This window comes from Armigeres subalbatus, unplaced genomic scaffold, assembly GCF_024139115.2.
Source record: "Armigeres subalbatus isolate Guangzhou_Male unplaced genomic scaffold, GZ_Asu_2 Contig435, whole genome shotgun sequence".
NCBI lineage: Eukaryota > Metazoa > Arthropoda > Insecta > Diptera > Culicidae > Armigeres > Armigeres subalbatus.
This window is the reverse complement of record NW_026943189.1, coordinates 329,569-353,384: the sequence shown is the minus strand read 5'-3', so window position 1 is coordinate 353,384 and position 23,816 is coordinate 329,569. Positions and strand designations below refer to the sequence as shown.

Sequence of the window (23,816 nt, the reverse complement as noted above, 5' to 3'; positions counted from 1 at the left end):
ACAGCACTTGCTTCGAAAATTAACCAAATTTTATTATCCTCTTGGTGAGACTCTAACCCACATTTTTTATTGCTTTATTTTTATTATTTTTTTATATTTGTTACAAGTTTATTACAAAAATTCACAATCTTTTACCTAGATATAAGCATAAACCTTCTTCACGTAAAAAAAGATACGAATTATACACCGTTTTTCCCTTACGAACAAAGTATCACAAGTCAGCCCAAAAACGTGTGTGGTGGGGTTTCGCCAAAACCCGAACACATGAAATAGAAAATTTCTGCAACGTTCATACAACTGTCAACCGAGCAGAGTCCACCCAAAAGCACAATAAATTGAGATGCCTAAATTAGGCTTTTTACAGTTGTTTACTGCCTTGCGTACGTATCCTTATAAGCTCTTTGTTTAGTGCCAAGCGCTGTAATGTAGAGGAGAAAGGTGTAAAACTTTCCAATGGGAAAAAATGGCCCAATTCATAAAATCATCCATATAATCGTTTGTAATACATTTCCGAGTGATTATTATCATTACAATTCAATTGAGAATTTTTTTTTTTTTTTTTAACGAAAATCAACAATCTGTAATTCTTTCAACTAAAATATCCTCCAAAAACACGTGACGCGACAACCGCGACTCTATTGTTTGGCGACTGCGGTTCTGTCACCGTTGGTATGGAAGCGTACATGGAATATTGTCTGCAGGGACTCAAAGATAGAATCGTGGTGGCTAGTTGTCGCCGTCGCACAGTGGCTAAAATCGTGTTTTTAGCGCGTTCATTTGATAGTACATTCATTATACAATTAAGCGTAATGATGTCTTCGAGACATTTTATCAGTAGGTATAGGAGCTTCTTTGGAGCTAGGATAGGATGTGCCAATTAGTTATTTAAAATCGTACCGATTTTCTGTCAAAATCGTACCGGTTGCTGATTGGGTGAAAATGACAACCGATTACTTCGATTGGTGTTGGCGCGTTTTTCATAGGGCAGCATGTTGTTAGTTTGGCCGTGTTGCAGGTTTGTAAAGTTGATATTAAGCAAAATACATGAATGTTTGAGTTACAGTTGTTTGGTAAAAAATAAATTTATATTGAACTGCAAACGCCATATTAATTATTCTCAAGGGTTGTAAAGGTTTAAAACTGTTGATTCTAAGCATTACGATTCACCTTTCTGTCATTTTCGATCTCAAAGTCATGTTTACATTAGCGAAAGCTTCTCTCTGTTAGTCTTTCGCTTCTCTTACATAAATAATGGATGGAATGGAAAGAAAAACATCAAGTTCTGATACATGATATTTGGAAGATTTTGTACCAAATTACTTCGGCTGCACTGGCGACCAGCTCGTCAGAGCAACCGACTAAAAAAACAACAAGGCAGTCTCAATTGAGTTGTCACATCCTATCCTAGCTTTGGAGGTATTCAGCTTACTAATCTATTCCCCCAAAAGTAAGATGTTTTTTTTTGCACTTCACCACATATAAGGTTTGATCGAGGGGCACGCCACTTTGCGATTGTAAACTTAATCGCTGCGAGATCTTATAAAATTCTGGTCGAAAAGCCATCGCTTTTATTATCGCAACTAATCGCTAAGTGATACGATTCGCGCCCCATCGCGCTTTATCGCAACTGTTTATTGCTCGAATCGTCAGTTGCGATCCATTGTTACCAGAGTAACCAACCAAACTTGTTTTGTTTATTTCGAGTAGGTAAATTCAGTGGCATCGGTGACAATTGAAAATTTCAACCCCGCAAGGACACCGACGTATTAACGTCCTTGGGCTTCGGCTTCTCGCTTTTGCCGGTAAATGCCCTAGCAGCATGGTGACAAGAAAATTCGGCTTCGGAAGCGCTTTCGTAATCGTCGGTGGTATGGACTGGCCACAAAAGATGTTACGGTGGATCTCGTACGAGTGAATCATATGTCCGAACACGGGCGATTAGCGACAAACGATCTATTCAATTAACAATGTAGTTTAAGTGATGGTATGGAATAAACAGTATGCTCAGTGAGCTCGGACTTTTTTTTTCCAATTTACGCGGGCAATTCTCCAAATGATTTTCAAGAAGTTCTTCGGTAATTTCTCAAAATTTCCACTGTAAATCATTCGTATTTTTCACAGACCTACCTGACCTTTTGCTATTTAAAATCTTGGACTAATCTAACTTCCCAAAAGAACTATCTTCAACAGTAGCGCTTTCTCTTCGTTTATTATTTTGAAATATTTTCGTAGCAGTAGGTCCCCCACAGAGAGGTTTGTGAGTTCCAACAGCTCACAAACATCAGCCTCGATCTGTCTTTCGGTCCTCGGAGGTCTTCCAAGGCTGGGTTTATCGAAGCCAGTCTTCTCTAGAATTCTTTCAAATGGGATGGTATGGTACTGGAGTTTACCTTTCCATATTCTTTAAAAAATAGTCTGCCGGTTTATTATATTACTGTTTATTATCATCCATTTGAGAAACAATCATTACCTCCGGATTATCCATGTCGGATGTCGTGTTAGGTAGAATTTCTTAAACAGCCTGTGTTGGTATAAGGTTCTGCACAGATATATCATAGATGCCCAACCAAGTGACCAACTGGAACGCCGAAGCGGGTGATCAGTGTGGAGAACACTCCGATTAAAATCCGGAACACAAACATTTTTATAATCTTAGGTCTTCTGTAGAGTCTACCGAATATCCAAATGGAACGCTACGGCGAGCAAAGAAGAACGCACCGGAACATGAACACTGACAGAAGCTCGCATTTTCCGTAGATAGCCAATCAAGGGACTAACGAAACGTGGAACTGCAGACAAGCAGCAGAGAACACACCGGAAGGTCCCGGAACTCCGTCAACTCAAGTAAAATTGTTATTGAAAAGCGAAATTGTTGTGAAAATATACTGATCGAATATCGGACAGCAGGAAATGTCATTCTTTTTTGACAGTCAGAATTTTCGAGCAGTTCCCTTCTGTCAACGCATTTATCGCATCATTATCGCGCTTTCATCGCGATTAATCGCGCTAATCGCAGGTGAAAAGTTTCATCGCAAAGAAAATCATTCTAATCGCGAAAATATTTGTTCCAAGGAAGCATCATCTACGGCTCATCGTGGAAGTGGCGCACCCCTCGGGTTTGATTCTTCATAAAAGTTGTAGCAATAGTTCTCCTGAAAAATGTTGTCGAGGACAACAAGGCCGTGAACCATTCCACCGATTCGTTTAACTTTTAGTTAAAGATTGTCAGTTTGATGGTTATTTGTCATGCTCCGGAGCATGGTTAGATTTGACAGTTCGATAGTTAAACTTTGCTCGCAAGAAAATTGACGAAATTGGCATTTTGCTCCAAATAACTATCAATCTGTTAAGAAAATTATTTCGAGCTTTTTAGTGGAATGTCTTCACTTGTCATAAGACGAGTTTGTACAATCCCATTTAATTCCATTTTTTTTACAGATACTTATTTCGACCTCAACATTAAGGTCGTCTTCAGTGTCTCGTACTTGACTCGACTATCAATCTGTCAAAACTCAAATGGGTCGGCTTCGGGGTAACATTTCAACAACTATGGGAAAATAACCATCGATCTGTCAAATTTCAACTAAAAATTAAACGAATCGGCGGAATGGTTCACTGACCCAGTTCCTAATTCCGTTACTTCTGGAGATTTTTACGTTTTATGCTGACAGTCCCTTAAAACAGCTTTTTAATTTGTCATTTTTAGCATTCTTTAGAAAGTTTTAGGTTATATTTAAGTACGCTGCTTAGTGATTGTTGCGACTTGAAAAATAAAAAGTTATAACAGTTTAATTAGATTTTTTAGTTATATTCGATTCAACTGCTTGTGACAACGAGCAAATTGTGACAGTCAACCTCAACTAAAAAAAAACTAACATTTTTGAATGTTGATCACAATCTGGAGATCTATCACGACCTGTAACTGCACAGTAAACAATATATTTTGTATCTGATTCTGTTATAAACTTCTAACAAAATATGTTATTTTTTTGAATAAAATTGTAACACAATTTGATAGTTTTTTTGTTTCGAGTAGTGTAATTTTTGATAGAAATTTAGATATTTTAACAACATCATGCACCATATTTCTAACAAATTTTGCTATAAAAATTTTGTATGGGTATGTTTGTATACTTAGTACGTCGAACATGATCGAAGCTTGTTGGCATAAAAAGCAATAAATCTTCAAAAGTAATGAAATTACGAACTTGGTGTTGTCGACAAAGTTTTTCAGGAAAATTTTTGCTACTACTCTGGTGCAGTACTGCTAGTTTTCGTGACTGTCATGTGAAAGCGAAAACAGTTGCATTTTCATTTTCAAGAGACCAAATGAAAATGTAGCCGTCTCCCGGTCACCTGTCACATTACAAGCAGTCATGATGGGAATGTGCTTTGTTTTGAAATCCAAATTTCTTAATAGTTTTAATAGATCTGTGCAAATGACGATGACTAATCGATACAATGATTGTATTGTTTTTGATTTTCGAGTTAGAAGTAACATTATTGAAGAAGAAACAGCTTGTTTACACTAGTTTGATGCGCTTTCATGAAATAAAAATCTGTGAAAATTTAGCAGAATTCCTTTCAATGTTTATGTTTTCTATGAAAGCGGGAGAGAATAAAGTGTAAATATCGCGTGACCTCTCTCAATGAAAATGAAAATCTCAGTACTGCTCTGGTGAAGACATAAACCTTGCATGTTGTAAAGAGGAAAAAAAATATCTCACTTTTTGGGGGATTGATCATACGGCTGAATACCTTCAAAGAAGCGCATCGACTTACTGATCAAATGTCTCGAAGATGCCATTACGCTAAATCACATAATAAAAGTACTATTAAATAAACGCGCTAAAAAAACGATTTTAGCCACCATGCGTCGCGGCGCTTTGCTCTGGGGGAGCCAAATTCTCGACATATTTGAAATACTTTAAAAAGTAATAAAAACTATTTATATTGAGTGAGAGTTAGAAGATAATTGTGATATATAGCTAGTTTTCTAAATTATGTATCTGCACGTTGATATGATTCAGAATTCCAATTAATAATAGTTGAATCATCGAAAAAGTCTAAGGGGGCCATTTCGAACCATACTCCTCTAACTGTAAAAGAGAAGCATTAGAGTAAAACCATTACCAGAACATGCTTGACTAATATCTCTTGTGTTGTAGCAGCACTACACAGCCTCGCTGGAATTTTCGTGCCTATAAGCATCGTATACCATAAACATCGTTGCCTGAGTCATCTGTAGTGTGTTATTGTTTGATATATTGTGACTATAATGTGGCCAAAACTTGTTTGAGTTTTAATAATGTTAACCAAGCACTCTAGCTTTGATAATGTTAATATGGCACTAAACAAAATAAGCTTATCGATTATTAAAGGGATTTCGTAGTTGAGCCGAGATACATTTTAATGAGATTACATTACTTTAAAATAGGATGATGTTTTCCTAATTGTACATTCAATCTGTCAAAATACTGCACGTGTCACGCAATCCATAATTTATTGAAATGCTTGAATTGTTGTGTAATTTGAGTTTGATTTATTCTCTGCTTAGTTCTCGAGTTATGCAGAACTTTCTGTTTCATTTGTATGGGAGCCCCCCTTTTCAAAGGAGGGAGAGGTCTCGAACCATCTTAAGAACCTTCCCCGGCACCAAAAACATCTACATTCAAATTTCCACGCCGATTGGTTCAGTAGTTTCAGAGTCTATAAGGTTCAGACAGACAGAAATTCATTTTTATGTATATAGATAGATTGGCTGCTGTTTGGTATTTAATTCCAAAGGTTCGGAATATTAGGAATAGAGTTCAGTATTTGAGACAAAGTGTGGCGAAAGAATATCATGATCGTTGATAGTTACAATCAATAAAATATAATTTTAATGTGACTGTCCGGAAGTACAATTTTTCAATTACCAATGGTAGTAATTAATCTATTATTATATTGAAATTTATGTGTTATAAAGACCTTCTGAGATAAAATGTTCTTCAGTTTTCGTTTTATATAACTGTTACTGTTTTCAACAACTAGTTTACGAGAATTGGAGATTTTAAAATAGGTGGGCGAAAACTGGGGGGAGGGCGATTTCTGGGTGTCTTACCCTACTTGATAACTAATTTGATTTTCAATAATTTATTTCAACTTTCGCTATTGGGCTGACATTCTTTCAGCGTCTAAACAAACAAAAAAGAGCAGAGGCTCGTTCCGGATGGATTCAAAGTTCAAATTCTTCCCGCCAATCGCCACCCCGTGTCTGGATTAAACGACAGTAAATCAGACTTGCGGCAGACTGGCAGGTATCTGTTTCGTGAAAAGCCTTGGCAGACTTTCCATGTTCTGTAACCGGGCAGTGCAATGTGGTGTGGTTTCGGCGGTGCTTGATAATGATAAATCGAGTTCAGGTCCCCAATTCAGGCTGTACAGTGTCACCGGCCACGCAACCGGCCGCCTATCCGACAGCAGAAATCCGTTCGTGCCGACAAAGAGCGTGAGCCGCAACTCAATGTTGAAAGTTTCATTCGACTGACAAAGCGCCAAATCGAAACATTAGGGTGGTCTTAAATACATAGGAAGGAAAAATACTTGACGGCTGTGGGCATAAATAACATTTCTCTTGTTAGATGTTACGAATAAACAAAAATTTCTTTTTTTCTCTCTAACTTTTCAATTGACCCTTTGTGCTTTGGATATTTGTGTAGGAGAGATGCGAAGTGTCAAAGGACTTACATAGGATTGCTCAAGTACATAATTTAGCACCAAGTGGTGCTTCTGGCTGTCGGTGAACAAGTGGGTGCTAGTTTCGAAAGAGGATAAAGGTAACTAGCATGCCATTGAATGCGAACGAAAACGACATCGGCCGTTGAAAGGCTGTGGTAGAGGGTATAATACCAGCAAAATAAATGTTTCTGCTAGGGAGCATGTGGCCGTGTGGTGTTACCACATGGATGACATCCAAGATTTATGGTGGAAACGGAGATATATTTCACCAGATGGGATTAGTGTACGCTAGCATATCGGCTACCAAATGTGCATAAGTTGCTTGAAATATTTTTAAGCAGAAGATTTAAAAACATCATCATGTGCTGGACTAGTAATAGAAAAAGCTTGACGTTGTGTTTTATGTTACCTCGCTTGACAACAGTTCAACGATTTTCTTTAATAGAAAGAAAATGAAGGTATAATATATAAATTAAAGCAACTCAATTTAATGCAATGTACTTTTGATTCCTTGTAGGTATTAACAAATGTTTACACGTTTTTAAAACAATAAAAAAACACCCAATCTTTCTAAACCTTTCTCAATATATAAAGATGCATTTAGGGGCCTCGTGGCAATGGATAACTTTCGAGATCCGTTACTCTCGTTGTTGCCGCCCAAGAAAATATTTGTTTGCACCATTACAGATGTGAAACAAGAATGACAACTATGTGGGCATCAGCATCGTAACTACTTAGGCACCCTAAATTTCCTTCCTTTCCTACTGTATCATTTTATTCTCTAACCTCGGCCAAACCGCGAGTCTTTCGGCTTCTCAAAACTAACATTATAGTCAAGGATTGAATAAAAAATGAAGAAGTCCCTCACTAATCATCCCTGTATTCGTATACGATATGTAGCATACCGTGAGAGATTTTTTTTCGCATGCTTTCATGGTATAGAACTGATTCGGGAGGCTATACCTCATGATAAATTGGTTCTGATGATGCATTTCAACTTGTTCTACACAGCTGTGCGGTCCCCAACACATAATGAGCGAGAACAAAGCTAGAATCATAACTTCTCGGTGGGGGCTGCCTATTAGATACTGTTTTTTCGCACTTATATACAAATTCGATAAATTTGTTTTCATGGCTTGTTATGATTAGGAACAGTTTTTGCCTTTATTTTATCGTTGGTCGTTATCTTTTGAAAGCGATTTCTGCAAACCCTGATTATAGTAAAAGAATCATAAAAAATATTAAAAACATGATTTCGACTCCGTAACGCTTTGCGGTAAATGGTCCTCCCAAATAAATGACAGACGAATAAAAAAAAATCCCGGTTATTGTCCGACATTCAGTATACGTGCCTAACCCACCGCAGTCGTCCGATTTTCGCGTTTTGAACGATGGATAGTTTCCTTAACAGCTGCTACAATTTATGCTTCATTCGTATTCACGATAGATTGTTGACAACGCAATGCCACGATCATTGACCAGGTCTCGGGTCCATAGAGGACAACCGATATGATGACCGTTGATGGTCAATTTGCGGAGTATAAAGACCGTTGCTGGTATCGTCAGTCACCAACGAGCGTTGAGCGTCTCTTGAGCCTCTACCTATCATGTATTGATGGCTAGTCCAATCCGGTTGACCCTTTCATGACGACTTTTTTACATGGATTCAATGTACATATTTAGGGTTTTCCGCTCGATCCTGCTAAAACTAGTATAGAAAGAACTAAAAAGGTGTTGGAATATTTATTGCTGATGTCCTAGGCCGTCCAAACTGTTCTGGAGAACAAATCCTCGAATACATCAGAATATATCTCTAAAAACAAAGCTGAGAATATGTCCAAAAATATCTATGTGATCATAAGACATGATATTATCGAGTTTTGAATTAACGCAACCTTTTTCAGGGTCTCCAAAACGGAGTTGGAGTTCAGAACATACGATCTACCCGATCAACCAAGCCCTGAACGATGTAGCGCAGCTCCATCGTTTAGCTCCCAACAGGTCTATTGAGCCGATAGAATTTCACTCATTATGGTTACTAGCTACTACAGATCTTTTCGGTTTTCCAAAACGCCCAGCAGTTCAAAAGATGGTATCTATCCGATCAACCAAGTCCTGAACGATGCATCTATTTAGCGCCAAACATCACTGCAGGATCATTGAGCCGATACGAGATACGATTTAATTCATTATTTTCACAAGCTTCAATAGACCCTCCATGATTCGATGGTCCACAACTCGATATCGACTCATGGAAGCAAATGACGCAATACTACAAATATTTTCTCAGTTACTCTGATGGTTCGTTCGAACAATTTTCCAAGGAACGTCTATTCCATATCTTGATGTATGCTTGAGTCAATGGTCCTTTTATTAGCGACTCATAGATAATCATAGGATTTAGGAGGGGGCCCGGGCCCTCACAAATTTTATGTACCAAAATCAACCTTTTTTGTATATTTTGGGGCTCCAACAAGCTGTCGGCCCCGGGGCCCCCTTCCGACTAAATCCGGCTCTGATCGACTGTATTATAGACCTTTTTTGGAGCTCGGATCATGTGATCTATCCAATATGATATGATATCACAGTTGATTCATTGAATAGATATGACTTCAATTATTATTCATACAAGCTACTACAGACCTTTTAGGTTCACCGAAATGTCCTGGAAACCGAAACGATTGAACTACTTGATCATCCAAGTCCATGAACGCAGAAAAAATCACAGGTTAACGTCATTGTCATTGTGCATCTTGACTCAATAGATACCGTGGGCTGTACTCCAGAACGTTTTGGAGTACCTTGAGCACCTCGTTTGCAAGAAAATTGAGTTTGCATCATGCGTATATGCTTATTGAACCAGATTGGGTGTATACCAACGATGAGGACATTGCCAAAGCCTTGTTTGATCCCCATGCTCTCAGAAGCAAAATCTTCCCAAGGTTTCGGACATCTGGGTCTTCAGGGTATAGCCAAACTTGACCCCCGATATTTTTCCTGCAAAGCCAACATCCTGGTGAACAGTTTTGCTGAAGAAAGTGGGTACCTATCTATCTTCTGTGATTTTACACAGCCAATCTAAAACGCTGGGCATATATGACCCATCTGTTTTAAAAGGGTTAGCCTGATGTAAGAATGCTTGATCATCTCACTGTTAAATGCCATTATATCGGCGACGCCTAGTATCTGAACGGACGACTGACGAGGAAATTTCCCTCTGATTACAAATTGGATACGAGATCGAAGAGTCTGCGAATCAACCACAAAATCAACATCGAAATATTTGAAATGAGGAGGATTTTTTGTATCTTATGAAGTGGGAATATGAAGAGGAAATTATTGATCACCACAAATGGTAATATGCAGAGTTCCACTACGTATGAAGAGTTCAGGGTTGACGACGCGGCACTGGGTTTTCGGATCAAACACTCAATAACGATTTGCAGGCATGTGTCCGATGAGAAATCTTGATTATTACTTCGCAGGCCTTGCGCTTTAGAAATCCTCGTTGAAATAACGGGAACATCATACATAATTGCTCTCAAAAAATTTTCATGGATACTCATAGATTTCATTCATTGAAACTCCTACCGACTTGGATGATGCCATTGATACTACAACGTTGCCCTTCATGCAAGCTTTCGAAGCAGCTTGACCTTTGCGCTCTGTGAAAACCTCAAGAGGAACTCTGTTGCGATCCTGCGTGATGCAAGGCTGAAAATTTATTCCAAATAATCTTACCGAAAAGTCACCGAATGTGGTTGCAGTTAGTTATTGGAAAAGCGCATTGGAGAAAGACAATTGGATCTTCTCAGGATCAGCATTTTCTGGACAGAATGGGTTGATTGCAGAAATGGCCTGTTTTGGTGGCATCGCCATGATAGCTTGGTTGCAGTTAGTGATTTCATTCATTCTTAAACTTAAGCCGAATAGCCTGTATGTTTGGGTGAAGATTAGTTCCAACGATTAATACCTCTTCTTGGATAAATAGTTTAAATTTGGAAACAAACAACCAAATAATACTGCACTTTATGTGGCAAACGTGAAACAAAATCATCAAGTTGCATATTTTTTAACATGTAACTTCAATGCGTCTTTCAAAATTTATTTGTTTGTTTTAATTAGGTTTGCAGATAAGTGTGTTTTTATATGTTTAATTTAGCATCGTTCAACGTTTTGACAGTTTCCAGTTTTATATTTGTCCAGTTTTAATCCAGGTTTATATTTTTATTTTATTTTTTTCTGCTGTAGTATATTGCAACATTATTGAAATTTTACTGCAGTCGAAGGATGTTTCCGTAGGCTCCACGCGCTTTTTAGATTGCAAGAGAGTTTCTTTTTGAATTCAATACCAATTTAAAAAAAACGACTTATCTGCTTTTGTAAACAAAGATTCAAACGTCGATTTGACAAATCAGAGTGCACGCCCACGCAAATTAAAACCGTCAATACATAGGTGGAGGCTTCTATTACCTGTTGATGGTGTTGGTTTGCGTTGGTGTGCTCTCAGATTCGTCAAATCGACGTTTGAATATTTTTTTACAAAAGCAGATAATTACGGGGTCCTTTAGTGTCAGTCGCCAGAGGTGAAGTGAAGTGAGGAGTGAGATGTTTACCTTTTACTTCTCACTTTTCACTTCTCACTTTGCAGCTCTTATTTCACAAATTTTTCACTTCTATTTTCTCAAAGAAGATAGGAACAAAGGAGAAGGAATTATGAGGAGGAATAAAGATTAAGCTAGAAATAATCCAATTTTCCCCTCACTTTTCGCTTCTCACTACTTGATCCTCTCACTTCTCAGTTCTCACTTTTCACTTCTCACTACTCACTTTGTACTTTTCTCGCTACTCACTTTTCACTTCTCACTTTTCTATTCACAATTTTCACCTTTCACCTCTCACTCTCTAACTTTTCACATTTAACTTTAGACCTCTCATTTTTCATTTCTCAATTCTTACTTCTCACTCCACACTTTTTTCTTCTCCCTTTTCAGTTTTTGTTTTTCTTTTCTAACTTTTATTTTCTCAAATCTCACTTCACAATTTTCACTTCGATATTGTCACTACTCACTTCTTATTCCTTTTCCCTTCTCACTGTTTACTTCTCACTTCTCAATTCACTTTTTATTTCACTTCTTATTTTTCGCTTCTCACTTCTTACTTCTCACTTCTCAGTTCAGTGCGTGATCTCTCTTGTTTCGGACAGCAGAACGATTGCGCGGTCGGACGAATTATTGTGTTCTGCATTGTGCGGCCGGGAATAAAATTAATCAGTTCAGTGCGTGATCTCTCTTGTTTCGGACAGCAGAACGATTGCGCGGTCGGACGAATTATTGTGTTCTGCATTGCGCGGAAGGGAATAAAATTAATCAGTTCAGTGCGTGATCTCTCTTGTTTCGGACAGCAGAACGATTGCGCGGTCGGACGAAATATTGTGTTCTGCATTGCGCGGCCGGGAATAAAATTAATCAGTTCAGTGCGTGATCTCTCTTGTTTCGGACAGCAGAACGATCGCGCGGTCGGCCGAATTATTGTGATCTGCATTGTGCGGCCGGGAATAAAATTAATCAGTTCAGTGCGTGATCTCTCTTGTTTCGGACAGCAGAACGATTGCGCGGTCGGACGAAATATTGTGTTCTGCATTGCGCGGCCGGGAATAAAATTAATCAGTTCAGTGCGTGATCTCTCTTGTTTCGGACAGCAGAACGATCGCGTGGTCGGACGAAATATTGTGTTCTGCATTGCGCGGCCGGTAATAAAATTAATCAGTTCAGTGCGTGATCTCTCTTGTTTCGGACAGCAGAACGATCGCGCGGTCGGACGAATTATTGTGTTCTGCATTGTGCGGCCGGGATTAAAATTAATCAGTTCAGTGCGTGATCTCTCTTGTTTCGGACAGCAGAACGATTGCGCGGTCGGACGAATTATTGTGTTCTGCATTGCGCGGAAGGGAATAAAATTAATCAGTTCAGTGCGTGATCTCTCTTGTTTCGGACAGCAGAACGATTGCGCGGTCGGACGAATTATTGTGTTCTGCATTGCGCGGCCGGGAATAAAATTAATCAGTTCAGTGCGTGATCTCTCTTGTTTCGGACAGCAGAACGATCGCGTGGTCGGACGAAATATTGTGTTCTGCATTGCGCGGCCGGTAATAAAATTAATCAGTTCAGTGCGTGATCTCTCTTGTTTCGGACAGCAGAACGATTGCGCGGTCGGACGAATTATTGTGTTCTGCATTGCGCGGAAGGGAATAAAATTAATCAGTTCAGTGCGTGATCTCTCTTGTTTCGGACAGCAGAACGATTGCGCGGTCGGACGAATTATTGTGTTCTGCATTGCGCGGCCGGGAATAAAATTAATCAGTTCAGTGCGTGATCTCTCTTGTTTCGGACAGCAGAACGATTGCGCGGTCGGCCGAATTATTGTGATCTGCATTGTGCGGCCGGGAATAAAATTAATCAGTTCAGTGCGTGATCTCTCTTGTTTCGGACAGCAGAACGATTGCGCGGTCGGACGAAATATTGTGTTCTGCATTGCGCGGCCGGGAATAAAATTAATCAGTTCAGTGCGTGATCTCTCTTGTTTCGGACAGCAGAACGATCGCGCGGTCGGCCGAATTATTGTGATCTGCATTGCGCGGCCGGTAATAAAATTAATCAGTTCAGTGCGTGATCTCTCTTGTTTCGGACAGCAGAACGATTGCGCGGTCGGACGAATTATTGTGTTCTGCATTGCGCGGCCGGGAATAAAATTAATCAGTTCAGTGCGTGATCTCTCTTGTTTCGGACAGCAGAACGATTGCGCGGTCGGACGAAATATTGTGTTCTGCATTGCGCGGCCGGGAATAAAATTAATCAGTTCAGTGCGTGATCTCTCTTGTTTCGGACAGCAGAACAATTGCGCGGTCGGTCGAATTATTGTGTTCTGCATTGCGCGGCCGGTAATAAAATTAATCAGTTCAGTGCGTGATCTCTCTTGTTTCGGACAGCAGAACGATTGCGCGGTCGGACGAATTATTGTGTTCTGCATTGCGCGGTCGGGAATAAAATTAATCAGTTCAGTGCGTGATCTCTCTTGTTTCGGACAGCAGAACGATTGCGCGGTCGGACGAATTATTGTGTTCTGCATTGCGCGGCCGGGAATAAAATTAATCAGTTCAGTGCGTGATCTCTCTTGTTTCGGACAGCAGAACGATTGCGCGGTCGGACGAATTATTGTGTTCTGCATTGCGCGGAAGGGAATAAAATTAATCAGTTCAGTGCGTGATCTCTCTTGTTTCGGACAGCAGAACGATCGCGTGGTCGGACGAAATATTGTGTTCTGCATTGCGCGGCCGGTAATAAAATTTATCAGTTCTGTTCTCTCTTGTTTCGGACAGCAGAACGATCGCGCGGTCGGCCGAATTATTGTGATCTGCATTGCGCGGCCGGTAATAAAATTAATCAGTTCAGTGCGTGATCTCTCTTGTTTCGGACAGCAGAACGATTGCGCGGCCGGACGAATTATTGTGATCTGCATTGCGCGGCCGGTAATAAAATTAATCAGTTCAGTGCGTGATCTCTCTTGTTTCGAAGCGGGCTTGGTAGTCATATGGCTACTGCTTCTGCCTCATACGCAGGAGGTCGTGGGTTCAATCCCAGGTCCGTTCCATTCTCCTACTTTGTATCTTTCTCTTTATTTCCCATGTTCTAGCAATCGCTAGAACTGGAAATGGACTTTCATACCGTTTCCATTTTTATTCCTATACCTTCAAAACTTGAGTATTCTAACAGTAATCTGCTAGAATTGGAAATGAACTATAGAGCTCGTTTCCTACATCCAATTAGAAATTCCATCAGTTACCTTCTCCTATCTATCACATTGGCAGCTCGTTAACCAAGACGGACCTCTGCCTCTCCAACCTAACCCAAAAATTCCAACAAATTCCGCATGAACTCGTGGCAAGTGCAGAGGTATATTCGGCTTGCAGTGGGCGAGTGATTGCATCATCATTTCCTCCCCTTCCCTACATTGACTTGCATTCTGACGTGGCAGGCGCCAGTATGACCTAACAAATGAGATCACCAGTACTTGTACATTGAAGATGTGTGCTAGTCCCAAGCAAACATCTGTTGGTTCCCTGTGCAAGAACAGCTGATCTGGTCATAATGGAGTAGCAACTACGAGCAGTCAATCAAGCTCAAGCTCAAGCTCAAGCTCTCACTTCTTACTTCTCACTTCTTATTTTTCACTTCTCATTTTTCACTTTTACTTATCACTTTTCACTTCTCACTTCTCACTTCTAACTTTTCACTTCTCAATTCTTACTTCTCACTTTTCACTTATCACTTTTCACTTCCTATTTCCTATTATGAGATGTGCGAAATATCTCATTCCTCACTTTTCGCTGCACATTTCATGTGATTCCTACTACTCGTTACTCACAATCATTATCAAACTTGTAAACAGACATGAGCGTGAGCATGAGTATGATGACCGTGCATTTCGTAGTTGCTACTCCGTGATCGACCAGAACAATCGCAATAGCACAGGGAACCAATGAATGGAGAGCATTGGATTTGCTCTCCATCCTCAATGTGCACAGTCCTAGAGCTCTAGTATTTTGGATGGTCGATAACGGCGCTGGCCACGTCCTCACGGTCATCGTGAATGGGAAGGAATTGATGATGCAGCCACTCGTCCACTGCAAGCCGAGAACATATCTGCACTCCCCACGAGTTCCTGCGGAATTTTATTGGAATCGGGGGGGTTAAGGTTTATGGCAGAGATTCGTCTAGGCTTACGGGTTGCCAATGTGATAGTAATGGAAGGGTGGTGTATATTCTAGTTGGATGCCGAAACGAGCTTTTTTGCTCATTTCGAATTGTAACAGTTACCTGCTAGAACTAATCAAGTTATAAGTATAGGGATAGCCCATTTCCAGTTCTAGCGCTTGTTAGAACATGAGAAACATATGAAAAGATACAAAGTAGGATGAATGGAACGGGCCTGGGATTGAACCCACGACCTCCTGCGTATGAGGCAGAAGCGGTAGACATATGACCACCAAGCCCGTTCAATTTATCAAACTTGTATACAAGTGCGAAAAAACAGAATCGGATAGGAAGTCCCCACCGAGAAGTTATTATTCTCGTTTTGATCTTGCTCAGTTTGTGTTGGGGACCGCATAGCTTTGTAGAACTAGTTTGGAGCTTTTTTTCTTTATCATGACAGCTTGCGAAAAAAAATCTCTCGCGGTATGCTACATAACCTATATGTATAAAGAGATGATCAGTGAGAGACTTTTTTTTATTCTCTTTTGAATTCAATCCCTGCTCACAATATAAATTTTTTAACTTTTCGGCCAGACGGCATTCGGCCAAATGGCCCGACATCGTATATATTGTACATATGACCTGATTGTAACAACATCGAATTAGCGAGGTGAAAATGCTTTGGGAAATTACTTCGACTTAGATAATATCGAGTAAGGGAGGTATCGACTTACGGAGGTAACGCAGTATGCGAAATTCAAGAGACTTTAAATTTCGTCGAGTAAGTGTGTACGCAAAAAGTGTCACTCTTCTTTTTGGGATAATTCTATTCCTATATTTGAATGCTCGTAACAGGTAGACGCGGAATCCACTCCCATTGTTTTTTATATCTTTATTTGTGTGTTAAAGTCCCATTGTTTCGTATCGAAAATTGGCCGAGTCAGAAATTATGGCCAAAATACTTATATTTTTTACAATGCACGACAAAGGAACTATTACCGCCAGGTGGATTTTTTATGATATGCGCTTTCCTTGCTCACTGCGGAAAAACAGTCATAAAAATGAGTAATAAAATTATTTTCGCTCCAACATTTAATTTTCGATTGTTATTGATAATACGGTACCTAACCATGTAATGAAGTCAATAGAGCAGTAACCTTTTGTTATGAATCATAATTAAGCGATGATAGCAAATAGTTATTTCTATTATTTACATTAATATATTAATCAACACAACATATCATTTATTTGGCGCGCTTGGCACTTGAGCGCTAGAGAATTCAATCAGGAGCAACTGCCCCTAATAACCTGTTTCCTTCGTGTAATTTCACCATCCAGAATGTTAACAGCGGAAGCTTTCGTATCCAGCAGAACCAACGACCACCGGACTGGCAAACCACTTACGGGGAATATCCCCATTCCGGCATCATCAGGCTATAATCCTTGTCCACACGGAATCCTAGTTGCAGCAGCAGCAGCTGCGGTTAGACTTGGCATGGCCAAACGGCCAAGTCGATCCGGTCGGTGGTAGGTAGTTGCTGTAAGTGCACAAGCTGTTCCGAACACAGGCACAGCTAAAGCAACACAGTCCGGTCCCCAGAAGCATATAATGCTTTGGTTTTATGGTCGAGCTTCGTTCGATGTATAAAATTCAGGAGCAGTTCTGCTCATCAGTGGCACAACACTGCGCTCATTCAGAAGCCAATCACAAGCCGAACCGATCGTATATGTGCAAGACCGCACTAGTAGGGAATCAATTGGTCAAAAATAATGAAGATTGCTCTCTGAAACGCCACCAATTTGGAAGATTTTAGATATCTTTATGGTCAATAGTAGATGACGACGACGACGACGAAATATTCGAACAGTTCAGAGAAATGATTTCATGGGGCATTCCCATAGTGGGCCATCCCGACGAAACACCACAGATTTTACCGACATTAGTTCCCATTTGCCATTTTCCTGTTTTCTTTACAGTTGCAGTAGCAGTAGCAGGGACCATATCGTGGTCCACCTAATGTGTATTAAAGAGTGTGTTCTCGTGGGAGTGAGTGTTGCTGGTCCGAGCCAATCCCAAGTCCGTGGAATGCTGCTGAAGTGCTGAGGCCGTGTGAAATGTTGTGATGTTGTTTATTGAATATAGTGGCCTAGCAAAGCCGACGGCGGCGTCATCGTCGTTCTGCAGCAGAGCGATTCCTGCAGTAGTCGTCAGCAATCTTCAAAAGGAGTAGAAGAAAATTAGTTCAGTGAAAAGTGAAATCAAATTTCCAAAGGCTGCAGAACGAGCACGGGAAACGCGAATACAATGGAGTATCCGTTGAAAGCTAGAATCTTGAGCTGAAAGCTAAAGCCATAGCTTGAGTGTGTGTGCTTTTTATTTGTTTTCTTCGATGATGGTTTGGGGTTTCACAATATAATGGGAAGAAAGGCGAATCGCTCATTGGAAAATGTGATTGAGTGGGGTGAAATGGCTTTTAGAGCTAGTTACAAACATTGGTCCCATTGTAGTCTCTGCTACCTTTGGTTCAAAAAGGTACAGTGAAAAAGTGTTCAATCTGTTGTCTTTCATGTGGAGGAATTGTAACTGCAACGTTGCTGCTTTCGAAAATAAAAGGAAAAACGAAGGGAACAAGCCAAGCATATCATTGGAAATTATGTTAGCCTTACATCACATGACGCCGGGGGAAGTGACGCAGATATCGAATTTGCACACAGTGAGTATATCAATAATAAAATTTCTATCAATGATTAACTATATTCGTACGTTTGCGAGTCATCCTGACCGGAAATGGGAACTATCCTCCGAAGCATGTTATTTTTTACCTTTTACCAAACACACGAAAACGTTATCCAAACCACAATTAATCCACAACTCTGCAACCGAAACGATCGCAAATTGCTGTGTGACACAACTAATCTAGCTCTAAAGCGTATATTTCTCTTCGTGACCGAAACCAATGTGGAAGCACGACAGCCTTGCACACCACAATTATTGCGGTTTTGGAGGTCTGTATTATTCGATCTCAAAACGCATTGCGGTCCCCAACGAATGGCTCATAACCAAGTAGCAACGTTTGTTCCACTACGAACAAACATATCTACACTAATTGTTTTCCACATTTCTCCACTAATTGTCACGTTTCGGTGTGTCGCTGGAATTATTTTGTGGCTCCTACCGAAAGCACGTTGTTTGTAGATTTAAGGTACAATGGAAATCATTTATCTTCCTTCTGTAAGGTAAAATTTCTAATTTCTAGAAAACATTTCAAATAAAAAGTAAATAAAGCTATTGATAAATATACGTTTAAAACAATGCTCCATAAAAGTTTCAATTACTCTATTAAATATGTCTTTCTGCTTGCCTTCGCCTAGAGTTTTTCTCATTTTATGGTCATGGACAGTTTTGATCGCGAAAATTTTCCATATGAAAATTCCGAAATACAAACCTTGCAAGCTTCAGCTTTTCGCAGCACGTCGTGCTTCTAAGCCACGAAAATCCTCTAAGCTCAATGGGGCCTTCTATTTCATAGTAAGCTAATTTTCAACTACAAACAGAAACTTTTACATTCTTCCAAGAATAATTGATGATTTAACAATAATTGTTCGGTGTTTTGGAGGGCTTCTGAAATTTCGTGAATTTTTATTATTTTATGTTAATAACCTTCATCTGCATTTACGTCATGTTTCATCTGTGGCCGTTGTACCCAATTCTAAGCAAACCAATGGCACTGTTGTAATGCGCTATTATACTGGTGCGATGTGCAGGAAAACTTTGTTCTGTAATTGTATATGTGTAATATGGACAAAGTGGAAACGATTCAAGACTGACGAAAGCTACTATTGGAACGTTGAAGAGATTATCGCAGTTTGTTATGCTGAATTATTCAGTAAGTAATTTATATTGCTTTCGAGCAAGGGGTAAAAATGGAACAAATTCGATTACATTCTCTGTGACACGTGTTCATTAGTTTACCTTCATGCCTATTATGTAGCCACATGGCCGATAGTAAATATAGATTACGAACGCGTATAGAAACTAGTAAAGTAATGAATGTAAATCATTCTCACTTTTCTTAGGTCAGTAGTCTTAGTGTCAAAGTACACGCCGAACTAGTCCAATGCCATTGAATGGCATCTATTGTCGATTCGATGGAGTTCCTGATCTGTTATTCATAAAACATTGGAGGGAATCGAGGACCATGACAAGATCCTGCCATTTGAATCATTTGCAAACAATCAATAATCATTTTAGATGTATTCTGAGCAGATTCCTTGAAAGAATCAGAGTAGCATCTTTGAGATATTTTGAGCTCAATACTTGCGATATTCTTAGCACATTTCAAGAGATAATCTCAGCACGAGTGATTCTAAGCAAAATCTACGATAGATTCTGAAAAGAATTCGTGAAGCATTCTGGAAAGAATTCTTGAGGCATTCTGAGCAAAATCATTGAAAAGTTCTGAGAAGAATTCTTGAAAGAGTTTCGAGAAGAATTCCTGATGGGACAGAAACGTTGAAGAATTCTGAGCAGAACCCTCGGAGGGCTAGGAGCAGAATGCTTGGAAGTATTTGGGCAAATATTTTTTAAGATTCTAAGGAGAATCCCTGAGGAATTATGAGCAAAAGCTTTGAAGGATTCGGTACAGTACCAATGAAATATTCTGAGCAAAATTCATTAAGAATCCTAAGCAAAATTTGTGAGGCATTCTGACCAGGATCTTTGAAAGAGTATCATTACGGACCCGAGTATTTTAATCAACTGTGCAGCTGTTATTTTAGTTTAGTTACTCTTTCCCGTATCGGTTACAGTTTTCGGCTATCAATTTGGTTGCTGTACTCTATAAAAGTGACATTTGACGTTTGGTAGTTAATCAAATGGTAGCGCTCTTACCACACAACCAATTTTGGTCACCTTTGGTCAGATGCGCTACTGTTTGAGCAGCGTGTTTATTAGTGACCGGTAAAGTGTCAACTAATAAAACTGCGCTGCCAAACGACTAATACTTACGCCCGTTCATGCTACTCTTTGAATAATCATAAAAAAGATTCTGAGGTAAAATTTTGAACGATTCTGATTCCTCGAAGGAATCTTAGCAGAATCATTGAAGAATAATGAGCAAAACGAATACCGATTCGACATTCTTCATACCTTGAAGGATTCTGAACAGAATTTTTGAAGGATTCACAGCAGAATTCTTGAATGATGCTGAGAAGAATCCATTGAAAGTTCTAAGCAGAATCCATTTGAATTTTTGAGCAGAATCCAATAAGGCTCCTGAACATAATACTTGAAGCATTTTGAGGAGAATCCTTAAAGAATTCACAGCAGAACCCTTGAAGGCTTTTGAGCAGAATCCTCAAGGAATTCTGGTCAGGATCTTCACAGGAATCTGATGAGAATCTGTGAAGAACTCTGAGCAGAATAAATGCATGATTCTAAGCATAATGCTTGGAGTATAGATTTCTTGAAGGACTTTTAATAGTATTTACGAAGGACTCTGAGCAGAAATCATAATATTATCTGAACAAAATACATTAAGGACTCTTAGCAGATCCCATCATGGTTTCTGAGTAGAATCAAGTAAGGATCATGAACAGAATTTTTAAGGCATTCTGAGCAGAATCCTTGGTATAATCTAAAAAGAATCCTTTAAGTCCTTTGAGAAAAGTCTGAGATCCTGAGCCGAATTTTTAAAGGATTTTCAGCAGAATTCTATAAAGATTAAGAGCAAACTTCTTGAAGGATTCTGAGCGTAAAATATGGAGGATTCTATGCAAATATCTTGAAGAATGTTGAGCGTAATGCTTGAATGACTATTAGCAGAATGCTTGAAGGAATCTGAGTGGAATCCGTGAAGAAATCTGAACAGAACTTTTACACGATTCTGAGTAGAACTCATGCAGGATACTGAGTGGAGTGCTTTGAAGATTCTGAGCAGAACTTTTAAATGTTTATGATCGAAATCCTTGGAGGAACCTAAGTGGCATCTTTGCGGAATGCTTAACACAGAAAAAAAATAATGAAAACTAATCGGCGCGTAAAAAGTATAGACGTGCAAAATTACACTATTCCAGGCGTATATGGATCTTTTGCAACAAGTTCGTCCTAAATGTATGCAATTTCTATAGCATTATATCAATTTCTATAGTAATCGAACTTGCATACATTCAGGCGAAAATGTCGTTCAAATTTACGCTCTTTTTGGCATTCCCTTTATGTGCATTACTTTCGTGTAAAGTTCAACAACTTTTTCTATCTGTGATTGAAGGAACATGAGCGGAATCTGAATTTAAGGAGGCAAAATTCCGGAATGGTTAATGGTTATAACTAGGCCAACATTTGAAAAGGGCGTAAGAGCCAAAATTTATTTCTTCTTATTCTTTGTCTACAATTCTACATATATATAACTGTATATGTGGACGAAAAATAAGAAGGAACAAATTTTGGCTATTACGCCCTTTTCAAATGTTGGTATAGAAACATAATGCTTGAAGGGTTCTGAGCGAAAACCTTGGAGGATTTTGTGCGAAATATTTGAAGGAATATAAGCAGAATCCTTGGAGTAATCTGAACGGAATCCTCGGAAGAATCTGAGCGGATTTTTAGGACTATTCTAAGCGAATGAGGAATTTAAAGCAGCATCCTTGAAGGATTCGGAGCACAATCTTTTGAGGATTTTCAGCAGATTTTTGACGTAGGACTACGTCTATGGGGCCCTCCTTAGCCGTGCGATAAGACGCGCGGCTACAAAGCAAGACCATGCTGAGGGTGACTGGGCTTGATTCCCGGTACCGGTCTAGGCAATTTTCGGATTGGAAATTGTCTCGACTTCCCTGGGCATAAAAGTATCATCGTGTTAGCCTCATGATATACGAATGCAAAAATGGTAACTTGGCTTAGAAACCTCGCAGTTAATAACTGTGGAAGTCCCAGTGTGGGGATGTAATGCCAATAAGAAGAAGACTACGTCTGTCTTTTCTATATTGGGGAACACTTTACGATTGCGAAAATCGAAGACCGTCACGAAAATATGACTTTAAATTAAACGTTAAAATATCAGCCATTTCTCAATTGATTTCCAATATTATGAATAATATTAATATTTTTACAGATTTTCCACTATTTATTATTGAAAATTGGCAAACAGTTTAGAAATAGTAAAACAATCAATCCCGTACATGCATCGCAAGCACAGGCATCAAGCGACTTGCGGGTTTGGATCAGTTCAAGCAAGATTTCACGCAGAGGCGCTGGTAGTATTTTCAACGGAAAACTATTGCATTGGTGGTAGTCGTCCTTCAACCTCAACGAACTAGCTTTTTAAGTGAAGAAAGGGTTGATTGCAAAAATGGCGTTGGTTGCAATAACAGCACGAAGTGAAATTTCCACGCAAGGTTCCGACAAGCGTTTGGATGGCGCTAGTTATGGGAAAAACACATTGGGGAAAGAAAATTGGTTCTTCTCAGGACCAGCATTTTCTGAACAGAAAGGGTTGATTGAAAAAATGGTCGCTGTTTCAGTGGCATCGACTTGGTAGCTTAATTGCTGTTAGTGATTTCATCCAATCGAACAAATTTATTGCTGAATCTCCCTCCGACGTGGGGGAACTTTCTATTATCGTTCTGCACTTTGGAAAAAATAACTAATCTCGGATCAACCTTCTTTTGTATAAAATTGTGGACCGGAAACAATCGATTTCATTTCCAATGACTAACAGAAACAAAATCAACTACTAACCGCAACCATCCACCAGCAGCCGTCACTCAGAGATAGATGCCAAGCGATTATGTTTTGTAATATGAAGAAATTTCGCCAACGCGCGCCGGCAAGAAGTTTTTTTATATCTAATGAAGTAATCCCATTAGTCCCGCCTCTTCGTTAATCGTTATGAGTGCACATGTGCACTCATAGCAGATCACAAAGGGGCGGGGCTAACGAGCATACTTTATTGAACAAGAAAGCTGCTTTCCAACTCCCACGAGCCATCAACCGTTAGGGATGAATGACCGCCTGAGTTAATATCCCTCAAAAACAAACCATCATCATCATCCCACGAGCCATTTTGATCGGAATTCCACAGGGAGCGGACACTGCAGCACTAAGGCGCTGTTGGTAGTTTCAACGGAAAACCATCGCATAAGTGGTGGCGTCCGTACCGATCCCGCGCCACCAGTGGAAATCTCGCTTAACTTTTCAAAAGGACCTAAGTAACATTTTTTTCATGATTTAATTTGAGTACTGCAATCAAAAGCTTTCATATTGGTCTGGTCATTGCAATATTCAAATTAAATCATGAAAAAAATGTTACTTAGGTCCTTTCGAAAAGTTAAGCGAGAAATACT

At 39.5% G+C, this 23,816-nt stretch overlaps 1 protein-coding gene across 7 annotated transcripts in view; it reads left to right on the top strand.

Annotated features, from left to right (window-relative positions):
- LOC134204189 (uncharacterized) overlaps positions 1-23,816 on the top strand; it is a 378,242-nt gene that overhangs the window by 248,009 nt on the left and 106,417 nt on the right. For 3 of the 7 annotated variants that reach the window (XM_062679015.1, XM_062679013.1, XM_062679014.1), the window contains exon 3: positions 17,451-18,187. The exons of the other annotated variants lie outside the window; for them this stretch is intronic. In XM_062679015.1, the coding sequence (XP_062534999.1) occupies positions 18,041-18,187 (147 nt within the window). In that variant the 5' untranslated portion in view covers positions 17,451-18,040. The remainder of the gene's footprint in view (positions 1-17,450; positions 18,188-23,816) is intronic. 7 annotated transcript variants of the gene reach the window in all.